At 49.2% G+C, this 12,500-nt stretch overlaps 3 protein-coding genes across 3 annotated transcripts in view; 2 read left to right on the top strand and 1 right to left on the bottom strand.

The window, feature by feature from the left end:
- The window catches only part of LOC125954772 (probable methyltransferase TARBP1), a 321,619-nt gene that overhangs the window by 147,274 nt on the left and 161,845 nt on the right, over positions 1 to 12,500 (top strand). The window lies entirely within an intron of this gene.
- The window catches only part of LOC125954782 (uncharacterized), a 111,236-nt gene that overhangs the window by 94,873 nt on the left and 3,863 nt on the right, over positions 1 to 12,500 (top strand). The window contains exon 3 of the mRNA XM_049685373.1: positions 12,366 to 12,500. This exon is cut by the window's right edge and continues 88 nt beyond it. Coding sequence (XP_049541330.1) covers positions 12,366 to 12,500 — 135 coding nt within the window. The remainder of the gene's footprint in view (positions 1 to 12,365) is intronic.
- LOC125954766 (filamin-B) overlaps positions 1 to 12,500 on the bottom strand; it is a 73,635-nt gene that overhangs the window by 13,911 nt on the left and 47,224 nt on the right. The gene's annotated exons all lie outside the window — the stretch shown is intronic.

Here is a 12,500-nt window from a genome sequence, read left to right on the forward strand (position 1 = left end):
GTAGCAGGCGCTGTTCCTGCACGGCCATCGCGTTTGTCAGCAGCAAGCAAGCTGTGCCTTTAGAGAGAGAGAGTGGCAGAGAGTCAAGGTGAACAACCGATGGTTGCTTCGATGCACGTTTTCCGATGCGCTCCGAGTTTTCCCACCCTAAAAATGTGAACTTTCGTAACCTCACTGGTGGTGGCCCCAGGAGGAAAGGAAAGGGATAGATATGTTCATAAAATATGAATTCAATTTATTTATATTGATTTATTCCCGTTCACCGGACTGGGGAAGTCGGGGTTGGCGGGTCGCAAACCCTTTCGAGCGTCGAGATTGCGTCACCAACAACGCGAAGGTACCTTCGCACGCACCTTCCCCCGGGGGCGAATTGGACAGAAATGTTTTTTATGTGCCCTGAGGCCCACCGCTAAAGGCAAAGCTCTAGTAGAAAGCCCAATGGAGAGGGACGAATCGAATGTTTGTAAACGGATTTACCTTTGGGTCGGCGGGGTGGTGGGACTCACGAGCCCCCTTCGGTGCCGTTCTGGAGACTGGAGAGTCCCCCGGTCCAGGTGATAGAGACCGGTCCGTGTGAACCTTGTTGGGTCCTAAGGGCAATCAATAATATCAAACACGTTATTGACTTTGAGAGAGTCTCTATACGTCGTACGTCGGATGTGTTTTGCTTATGATCGAAGTAGTCGTGTGTTGGATAAATATCAAATCAAGAAGTTTGAAAGTGAGTTGTTACAACAAAGTAATCGATGCTTCAATTTGTTAAATCTGGGGCAAAATAATCTTTTCGTTTTCAGCGGCTGTTTGTTTGAGTGTTTTGCGAATCCAAATGGACCACCCACGAAAAGGAATAAATCATTTCCCATATCATATCGCTTCGCCGCTACCGTGTGTGTGTGTATGTGTGTGTGTGTGTGTGCGTTGCTGAAGTTGGATCGAAAAACACTGTCGGCTTTAAAACCACTCCAGCACGACTGCTCTTCTATGTTTGCGGGATAGAACCGGTGGTTGGTTGACTTTTTTGCCACCGAAGCCCGATGGCTGAGGACCGTCACCGATTGCCACGTACACCACCTAACCTTCACCAAGAGGTGGTCATCCACTCGAAAAACCCGTGCACCAAGCCCATCGTGCACCCGAAACCAACCCAAAACCGGGGGGAGAAGCATTGCTTATAACTTCTTTTTGGAAAACCTCAGGATGGCCGCGCGTTCCATTGGAAAAACATCCGATTCCGGTAAATTCCGGCGCCAGAGAACGCCAGAGAAGGACCGACGACCCTCACGCAAAAGGGCAAAACCAAAGTTTGGTCCCGGTTTGCTGCCGGGCGGTGAACGAGCGAGCGCGAGGGCGCACATCAAGGAGATAAATCTTGTCCCGTTGGTTCCCGGTTCGCAAAAACACAATCCTTTCCCGGACAATCCTTCTGGAGAGTCGCTGAACGGCTGAAAATCGCCGCGGCGGACACACTTGGCAGGATGGTGCGCACGCAGTCCCGGGGTGAAAAGCGATGGTGAAATTATTTGGCTCGAAAAAAATCCTATAGCAGCAGCCCAAAACCAGGGCTCCATCCACAAATCGGATTTAGTTTTTATTCGCCACCGACGACGACGAGCGAGCGAGATGCGAATTCGATTTCCGTAGACGCCAAGTGAGGTCATTTTGATTTGCCGTCCGGGGATTCCACAGCCCTCCCGAATCGGCTTATTGCACGATTGACCCACGGAATTGTGTCCACGGGAAGCGGTAGGTCAAACCTCATCTCATGCTGGTGCTGAACCTGAAAATCAACCTCAAAAAACCCGAAAAAGGGTCCAAACTACACTAGCGCCATCACAGTGAGCCTCGACAAAACGGTCCTGCAACCAGAATCCAGAGCCTACTGCTCGTCTGCTCGTCGTGGTCCGTGTCTGGCCTCGCGAGGGTTCAAATTTGTTTGCGGTTTCCGGGGATCTAGTCTGTGGTCGGTTGCCAGTCGGTCGTTTGGCGGGTTTTTGGTAGGTCTGGCCGGCTAACGATATCGTAAATATTGATTTGCCGTATTATTGGTGTGGTGGCGCCCAGGACGTGGGTTGGACTTTTGAATGGTGTGCACCTCGTCGTCGTCGTCGTCGCCGTCGTTTCGATACTCGGTGGTCGCTGTCAAGGTGTCCAGATCATATCGCGCGATAGCGTGCTAAATGGTGGGCGGCCGGTGGTTGTTTTTTTGAGGGATAAGGGGGGGAATTGTTATTCGGAACCGGAATGTCCAACAGTAATTGCCTGGCGGTGGGCACTCTCCACGATGTTCTTGTGATTTGATTTCTTTCCTTCCATTTTATGACCAAGGACCACGAGACACCACGGGTTCCGGGACCATTTAGTACCGCTCGTTATGTTCTAATACGATTTGATTTGTGTGTTTGTGTGCGTGTATGTTCCTGTGGCTTCGTTTTCGTTTGGTATTTTTTTTTAGGGGAAGCAAACCGAACAGAGAAGGGAATTAAATGGATTCCCCTTCAGGAGGTGGAAGGAGAACATAGAATTCATTACCTCGAGACCGATTTCGACGCTCGCTGGTATGTGTGTGTGTGTGTGTGCGCGATTCGCGAACTAGGAACATCGGATTAGGCCGTGATGGATGTAGTGTCCTCCAGGTGCTCCTCCAAACGCCCGCGCGCGCCCACGAACCATTCTCGTTGGATGCTCTCGAGCAAATGAATTTCCAGCGCGAGCGGGCGAGCATAAAAACATAAAACGTGCTGCAATCGGTCCCGAGAGCCCCAAGAGTGCCTAGAATGTAGCGTGGAGCACTTGGAGTAGTCTCTCCCTTTCCCCTGCCCCTCGGTCTGTACTAAATCGTAAAATTATCTCAAGCGTAGCATCGCGCGCCACTTCTGCTTCTGGCCGGTCCACCGCAACGGCCGAACGAATGACCCGCGAGTCCGTCGGGCTTGGTTCCGTAAATTGGCACACCAAAAACCTCGGACCAGCGAACCAGCGAGCGAGCGAACCAGCGAGCCAGCGAGCGGTCGGTTCTAGTCGGCCCCCAACTGGTGTGGATGATAAATATGTTGCATTTGCTTGTTCCTCGCTCTCAGCAGCAGCAGCAGTCGTCGTCGTCGTCGTTGTCGTCGTCTATGCACTCGCCTATGCTGCTGAAGGCCTCTCCCTCTCCCCCCCCCCCTCTTAAACACGGCCACGCTCGCTCGCTGGCGCGAAAATCGCCAAAGAAGCCCAAAATTTATGGTTTCAATTTAAAATGCAATAATGATAACGGGCTGGCGGGCTCGCTGGCCTGGCCAGGACCAGGACCAGAACCAGGACCAGGACCCATTGCAAGTGCGACCGCGTCGCGGACGATCTCCCGCAGGGGCGCAGCATGAAAACGCATAAAACCCACAACCACCGCGCGCTCGTGGTTCTCACCGTCACCATCCGTTCCGGGCCATGGTTTTTGTTTCTAGCCATCCGGTTTCAGCGTTACACGCTGAAGTGGCGAGAGAGGGGAGCGCCGTGTTTTATGTGTGATAGCCAAGGTGAGGGAGAGGATTTTGGCCGTGTGGTGGTCGCGTGGTGGTGGTACGATTGTAGAATTGCTCACTTGAGCATAATCGCTGCCAACTGAAGCATATAATAACCACGCTTCGCGTTCCGGGCGATGCCGAATGGTGGCCCCGTGGTGCCGATGGTTCCTCGGGGGGTTCGGCTCGAGGTGGGTGGGTCGGGTGGTACTGCTACTTGAGATCGCGCCCCACCATAATCGCTTGGCATTCTGAGCTGCGTTTGGCTGGCAGTGCGCGTTATCGTATTTTCATTTCCAATGCCCCGGCCAGCCCGCGTGTTTTCCAAACCTCGTGGCCTCCTTCTAAACACGCCGAACCCCTCGTTGGTGGCCCTCTTTTAGGCTTCGGTGAGTGAATGGTGGGCGCGTTCATCCCTTAGAACGTTTTATGGACTAATTATTAGTCCGTGAATAATTCTATGCATATTCAATAGCATGTAATGAGTAACTAAAACCAACGAGCATCATGAGTATGAGCATAAGCATGAGCCCATGAGGCTGCCCGGTTCGTTTCGATGGTTTCACTTTACAATTGAATTATTGAATGGGACTTGTTCGCTGCTTAAAGTAATTGAAAAACTCCAGACTCTCGGTCATAGAAGTATCTAAATCAGAGTGCAGAGCGAATCGTTTGTTCGTAGAGGAAAGTTGGTCCTCTTCTGGGGGGGGTCTGGTAGCTTGAGTGTGTGTGTTACCGATTGTTTAAAGCAACCAGCACAAGTACCATCGGGAGGATTGCATTTCGAGTTTCTACTTTTTTTTATCAAAGTCCTACTCAAATAGAGGCCCTTCTCGTTCTCCTCTCGTTCCCATTGTTTACCAGAAGCATCACTACCTTCCTCTTCATCATCATCATCATGCCGATCGTCGAGGCTCTCGTCATAGTCGTTCTCGTTCTCGTTCGCACAATGCTCCAGGTTCAAGTACTGCCCTCACCCACTGTTCCAATCTCGTATTCGCTTCGATAAGGAAGAAAGTTTGCTTCGTGCGTCGCTTCTGAAAATCCGGTTCGCAAACAGTTTACTTATCTGCTCGGTCTCATCCACAAACCACCACCACCAGCACGCCGGTGAGTTGGCTTATCATCAAAGATGCAGTTTTGTTGCAACTTCAAGCCGGCCAGCAAACACACCACTACCACCATCATCATCATCAGTGGTGGATCATCTTTCAAACGTCGACACACACACACACAGAGTGGCTGGGAAAAACTTATCTCCTTTGTTCTTATCTCCTATCTCGTTTGTGGGCTGTTTGTACTTTTCATTTTCGAACAGCTCGTGTCCTGATGGTCCTGGTGGTGGTGCCCGGTGGACCACTGATCTCTGGGGGTCTCTCTCTCTCTCTTCGCGTTGTGTGCCGAGTATCCTGTATCTGAAATGCTGCGGCAAGATGAAAAAATGCGGTGTTTGTGCAGAGATAGAGAGAGAGCACGAGAGAGAAGGAGAGTTATTCCAGTGGAAAATGGATCACCAGCAGAAACCATCTTTCGTATTTTGTGAATCGGAAAACGCGCTTCAGTCCCAAAGGATAGGCTGGCTCGACACTCGACTTTAAAGATAATTGGAGGAAAACATTGGAGGGACAAATTTGTCCTCCGAGACGTAGTTCTTGAGAACTGTTTCTGGTGTCGAGTGGTTGGGATCATTGCTTTCCTGATCCTCAAGAGATTATTAGTGTTGAAGATTGGCTATTACAGGAGATTTTCTTTCCACAAACCATTCTAGGGTAATTTAAATATGTTTCAGTTCTGTTGGCATTAGAGCAGCGAAATTCTTGCATTTTCAATATTATATCAGCATTTTTAAATTATTTTATGTCATAATTTTGTATAAGTAAGTCTAGCATCAAAAACTAAAATGAACTTAGTGTCATGAGTTCAAAGAAATATTTTTATGATTCGCCGCTAATCTGTCTAATGGCTGCCTGGAAGACCAAAAATGAAATTGAAATGTTTAATCAAATCCAGAGCTAGCATTCTAACCATCACGTGTCGCTCGCACTAAACGTGCAAATTTAGGGAGAGACACCATCTCTGGCCTATCGATGCCGGTACCTACATGCTCCGGAATTACGCCAATGCAGCAGCAGTTGCGTTGCAGCTCCGGCTGGCGAGCAAATACAATCTCCAGAATCCAGACAAATCAATCTAAAATCAACTCACGTCCCCCCGAGGAGGTGCGTTGCGGCTAGCCATCGTCGACCAGTTGCAAGCACCCCCGACACCTATATTTATGCATTTCACTAATTAGTCGTCCCTGGTTCACCCTGGTGGTTGCCGGAGGCACCGCAAATGGTACGTTAATAACGATGCGTTTTGATCGATCCACGAACCGCACGTACGCACTAGGCGCGTGTGTCGTTTTTTGCGTGGAAAATTATACATTTAGGAAATCCAAAACCCTCCCCAGATTGTGCATTCCATGCACCCGTAACCCACACACAACACACAAAGTCGTGGGCTATAGTTTCATAATTTATCGCTGGAAATGAATCCGCATTCGATGCGTTTGATATTTTATCATTTCATTCCGTGGTATTTTGCGCATTTTGTGTGCGCGCGCGTGTCTATGTGTGTGTGTGTTGTTGTTGTTGGGTAACAGCAATTCAATGGTTTGGTGGTGGCAGAATCCCGTGAGTATTACGGCATTATCCGGTGCCTGGGTAGGTGCCCCGATTGTTGTACTCGACTCCGCAACGATTGCTTTAAAAATCGTTCTGTTAGATACTCGGATCGCAGTCGCATTAATCACTCCGCTCTGTTTTTCATGGAGCGCAATCGAGCGGATTGGTTCGAAATCTAAGGAAAGAAAAGCAAATGAAGGCCTGCCATTGCGCACCTTCTCCCCGTCCTGCGATTGGCTATTGCAGTTGCAGTTAATTTCCCCCCTTGCCCAGCACACGCGGCACGGTTCCTAGCTTTGTGCTGATGCCAGAAGTAATTGATGCTCGCTGATTGCCTGAAATTCATCTCCATCCCTCAGCGGCGCTCCGTGATTGGTCTTAATTACAAACAATTTTTCCGGTAAACATTACACCTCCCTTCTTCTACTTCTACTTCTTCCTGATGCTCCTGCTCGTGCTCACCGCGCGCTCGTCCCTTCCGGGGAGGGCACCACGAGGGGGTTGGAAATAATACAGCAGAACATCTCTCGAAGAAGGGCCGGCCGGCCGTCCGCTGGCCGACGGGAGAACTGGTTTAAAATTTATTGCACCTTATAATCCACCGCCGGGAGTCCCCGGGGGATTCCCGGGCAGCGAACCGAACCGATTCCGATGGGAAAAGTGTAATAAAACGAAAGTCCATTAAACTAATTGCTTGCTCGTTCGTTCGTTCGTTCGTTCGCTGCGGGATGCAGGTCAGGTCCGCTCAGGTGGATGGTCAACACTAGCAGAGCTGGGAGCAGAGAAGCTTCTTTCTACCTTCTTCGATTCGATTCGATTCGATTGATCGGCTCTGTTGGCCCAGCACACCAACCGACCGACCGGCCAGCTCGATCTTGATGGTGTTGCTAATCTTTTCTCATCTTAAATCTTCTCCCTTTGCGCCTTGGCATCATCCCCATTCTAAAAACCTTCGTGACCTCGTTTCGAAACGATTCGAACGGTGGTGGCGCCCCGGTCGGGTCGGTTTGGTGTAATTTGCCCCCGTGTAATGCCCTGCTCCTGGATGGCATGGTGCCGTAGTGCAGTTGGTTCCGCTGAAAACGGAAAATGGTTTGATGGAAAATAGTAAAAGTCCCGCTTCGTAATGCTTTTAAGGGAGTAGTAGCAGCAAAATCTCCACCAAACACACGCCACGATATGATGGCGACGCGGTGGAGGATGGCACACGAGCGTCGTTGGCGTTGCTGAGGTAAAATGAATTGCATTTTTCGTATTTCCAAACCCAGGTTCAAAGGAGCGCACGCCGACAAACGTCGATCGTGGGTGCCGTGGGTTTGGGTTGGTGCTGGGGCGTTTGTGATGATTCCCCGTTCTGCTGTTGGCAACAAATCTCTTCCGCGCTCCGGCTCTCTTCTGGCGTCATGGGTTTTTGTACAACAGAATAACAACAACAACCACGCAGCAACAACGCCGGTTGCATGGTTGCTTCTTCATCTCCGTGAATGATTTCGAACAAGATGAAAAAAAAATCATTCATGATGGGGATGAGCGCGGCACCATCTGGTGGCCATGGATGGAGTTGTAAGCGTGTGGAGCGTTTTTCTTATTTTGTTGCTCCTAGACCTGCACTGTAAAGCGCAGAAGAAGAAGCTGTAGAAAGGACTCACGATGTGTTAGCATGCACTTGATGACCTACTTCACGCCTTCGCCATCGTTCTTCGGAAGGGTGCAACGTCGTGCACTATTCGTGCTCCAATAGGCCTGGTCCCTGGTGTCGCGACCCGTACTCGGTTGGTGCTCTTGTTTCGCTCAGTTTGCTTCTTGCTGGCCTGAGGCGGGAGTCCCCCTCTCCCCCTTGAGAGTGCAAATGGCAATGGCCATAAATTGAACTTTCTACTCCAAACATCAATGAATCATGCTCCCCCAACCGTTTCCTCGGTTTGTTGCAGCAGCAGCAGCAGCAGTTGATTCAATCACCGCGAAGCCTGAGGCCGTTGTTCCAGTACCAGCACTGAAGGTGTGTGTGTTTGGTGCATTAGAAATTTCGTTATTTCTGACGATCATTACGATCATGTAGCGGCCATTTTCTGGGCCGGGCAGAGTCCGGAGGGCGAGGGGACACCAGAAATCGAAAGTTGAGCAAATGCGGTGCGGTGCATCGATAGAAGGGGGAGGCAACTCTGTGGCTCTCGTTTCGTGTACACCAACAATTTCACTTAAACATAGGAACATCTATCAAGGAACCGGGCAACTTTTGCTCGTGTTTCTCGTGTACTCGAAGAGTGTCTCCAGTAGACGTGTCCCCTGCGGAGGGAGACTGCTAGCAGACAGACACCGGAGTAGTGAATGAGTTTTGTAAAGTGTTATGATTTATGGTCCCAGTTGGATCTGTGGGAAGCAGAAAGGGAGTCTGTGCCGGCCCGCTTTTGTCTACAACACACACACACACACACACACACACATACACTGATGACGAAGATGCTGATGATGATTTATGTGCAGCGTGTCTTGTGTGACAGTTTAGAGAGTCCGGAGCTGGCCGCTTAGAGGATGCTGATGCGAGCGTATTACGACATGTGCAAACGAATGAACGAACGAACGAATGGGTCGGTCGGTTTGCTGTCTCGGCTCTCAGTCTGACCGGATTAGCACCGGCGGTACCGGTCCCGGACAGCGGAGAGTAAATGGAGTTCTGAGCGCAGCCATCGTGTACCGTATGAGTCTGACGCTGTCTGTCTTCTGATGATGAATACGGGGTAATTCCTGTTTCCCAGGGTGGGTGGTTGGGGTTCTTGGGGAAGCCGAGACCCTTTGCCCGAGGGAGCAGTGCATCGATTAACACCGTTTTGCTAATTTATTGGCGAGATTGAGATTGGTAATCGAGGTGGTGGTGGTGGTGGTGGTGGTGGTACTGGTTCTCCAGTCCGGCGGCGTCTGATGTCAGGCGGAAGGCGTGGGAAAACTCGTTCGAACGAGTGTGTTGGGGATGGTTAGGAATAGCGAATTGAATGCTGTGGCACCGAATGGTGGATGGAAATGAATCGATGAGTTCAAGTTGCTGTTTGTCATCTTGGGTTGATTGCATTAAGAGAGTATCCTTAAAGTATCCTTATTGTTTGTATTGATTGAAATCATTTGCATTAAATGAGCCATTCGTAGCGGGAAGAATGGTGTGAAGTCGAACACTTAAATCAGTTTCTATGAGGACATTCCGGCATTCAAGCGGATATTCATTTTGAAATACCCGCTGCTGTAAGCCTCGAGAACGATGATACATTAGAATGTTCAAATGTTCTACAACTATAGAACACATGCACGTTATAGAACTTTGATGGCTTGTGCCGTAGAGAGAAGGTTTACGAGTATAAAAAGAAAATCACACTGAAAAATTGTGCTGATACGTAAGCTATTGAAAAGTGGGACAAGACTACTCTTTTCAATTACGATACCTCAGTTATACCGATTAACTAAATGCCTACTACCAAAAATGTCAAATAATACTGAGTAAGAAAAGCCACTAAATCTTAAGTGGCACTCGCACACATACACGCACCTGCCCTACCCTAAATCTATGCTGATTCCTTGTAAATCTTTAAATCATTTCATGTCACGCTATGCTAACTATCATCCAAATAATCGTACACCATTAATAGCGTTAACCGGATGCCTGATTTCGAACACCGCTCACGTAAACTATTCTGTCAACGAGGCCCTTCCACTTCTGGAGTCCTTGTTGCGTGCTTCCAGCCTTACACTGAATCTGCTTGTTTTTTTTTTGTGGAAACATTTCCTAGCAGGTTTTTCCACGCACGGCGTTGTCTGTCGTGAGCGCACGCACACAAGCGAGCGAGCGAAGAAATCCGCCGTGCCGGTCGGTGCGAGTTAACATTCTTGTTTTCCCCGTTTCTGCTCTCGTCCTCTCACATACATTGGCTGAGGTTTAACTAGGTGTCTGTTTAGAGGTGAAACCAAATCCAAAGTCTCATGATTTATGAATGAACATGTTCCCGTGTTTCGGTGGCGACAGCAGCAGCGCGTGCATGCGACGACGACGAGGACGACGATGGTTGCTTCGCTTCGTGGACCACTCCACGATAAAGAGCAAAATCACGGAATAGAGAAACGCTTTTCCCGCACGCTAGATTCGCACTCTAGATTTGAAAGTTGCTTCAAGCAGCATTCGGCATGTCACGAACACAGAGTTAAAGCACCTTTAATGGAGAATATAGTGGATGCTTCTTGGGGGAACAGTTCACTTGATAAACAGCTCATTAGCTGGTCTTAGAAAAAGGTGTTTTGATTCTTAAATTAAAAAAAAAAAAACGTTTTTCAGGAATGATAATCAACGCACAATTAATTATCGTTAGCGCGGCGCTGCTAATCCTTTCCTTGAATCGTTATCAATCTTTCAAATTGCTAGTGTCCTCCTGAGAAGCGCTTTAATAGCATTTTACAAAGCGGAAAAGAGAAAAATAATTTCTCAGAAACCAAAATGAACACCCGTGGAAGGATGCGGTGGCATGTTTCGCTGCTATTTCAACGAAAATATTTCCTCCCTCAAAGATGCTATCTATCGACCATTTGCTGTTCCTGCTGCTTATTCTTCTTCTTTTCATTCGCTTATCTTCTTCGCGGGCCGCCAGGTTGTAGGCTTTCTCCGGTCCGGGGCCGTTTAAAGGTCCAGGTCTCAGATTGATAAATTTTTCACTCTCATCATTTTCATCACCAGCGAAGCGTAATGAATTCGCCGAACAATCTTGACCGCGCGTGGCCCGCCCCCCCTAGAGACTGCCCGGCCACGAATCCCGGAATCCCCTCTTCCGGCAGAAGATGTCGAACAGAACATTTTCTTGGAGGATTTTTTTTCCATGCCCGTATTTTCCGTTTGCTTCCTGCTGGGGTGTGGTCTGTGGAGGCCGGAAAGCATGGAAGCAAAAATTCCATTCTTCCGTTTTGTGATGATTATTATTAATTTTCTCGTGCTTTGGACCGACGCTCGGACGAAGGAATTCCGCATTCCCTCTCCGCGCATTACGCATTATTCGAGCGAACGATGATGATGATGATGATGACGAGAATGATGAGAATGAGGAGTGGTCGGTGGCCGATAAGAAGGTGATCCGTAACCGTCCTTCGCAGACGCTCGTGCTCGTGTGGCGCTCATCGTCTTAACGCTTGAAGGGAAGAAGGGATGGCTGGTTGGGGTGGTGGCGGCTAGTGATTGAATTAAATCACCCCTCCAAATCATTCCCAACTCCCCATGCAGCCCATTTCTTATGCTCTCGCTCTAAAGAGCGCAGGAGGTTGTTGAAAGCAAGGAGGCAAGGAAAAATGGAGCGTCGATTGTCGATGAAGTGTAAATTGCTCAACCCGGTAGCGGATCATTTATATTGAGCTGAAGTTGAGTTCGATGCCGGTTAGTACTCCATCCAGACCATCATCATCACCATCAGCGTTCGGAACGGTGGGGATGGGGAGGGAAATTATGAATTAATGGATAAAGGTTTATAATGGAAGAGACATTCTTTTCCGGTGCATTTTTTTTCTTCTTTCTTCTGTCCAAACAAACAAACTAAACCGTTTATTCGCTCTCTCGCGCGCTCCTCGGGGCCGTAGATGGTGATGGTATTTGAAACAATTTCGGTAAAACTGTCACACGCGAAGCGGCCACCTCCCTCCCGTGCTCGTCGCTAGCAGAAGAAATTAACATTTTAATTAAAAAACTTTATCCTTCGTATGGTGGGCACCACCGGATCGCGTTCGCGGTGTATATCCTGGTGATGCACTGGACTGGCTGGCTGACTCGTCCATCCAGAAACGTTCCAGGCGGGCGCTGCTTTGCTGTTTCTATTTTGTTTTTTGATGAACCACGGTGGTGACACTCCGAGGCGAGATAGGAGGGTGATGGTGGAATGTGGAAAACTCCCACGGAATTTACTTCCGGTGGACTTGGAACAACTTCTGCATTCTGGAAGTTATTTAGGATAAGGAAGAGCTGCCAGCGAGCAGTCCTTGTTTGTATGTGTGTGAGAGTGTTGATTGAATTAATGGTAAAGTTGGCCGAGAATTTCCCAAGGAAATGGAAGCGGATAGCTGGAAAAACAGAGAGCGAGAGAGAGAGAGAGAGAGATACAAGAGTAAAGAGTTTTCCTTCATATCACTTCCCCTCATTAACGCAAAGCGCTCATTCTCCCTTCATTCCCATCTCTTTCCGCAGGTGTCGGAGTCATCCTGGTGACGGTCAGTGGAGCAGCCTGGCGTATGACGGCTCCCGGTGCACCACCCTGCCTCGGTCTCGGTTCGACCGTCGATCTGGGCCGCTGCTCCCGGAGACCTTGTGGACGCGGTGGCA

This window comes from Anopheles darlingi, chromosome 3, assembly GCF_943734745.1.
Source record: "Anopheles darlingi chromosome 3, idAnoDarlMG_H_01, whole genome shotgun sequence".
In the NCBI taxonomy this organism is placed as follows: domain Eukaryota; kingdom Metazoa; phylum Arthropoda; class Insecta; order Diptera; family Culicidae; genus Anopheles; species Anopheles darlingi.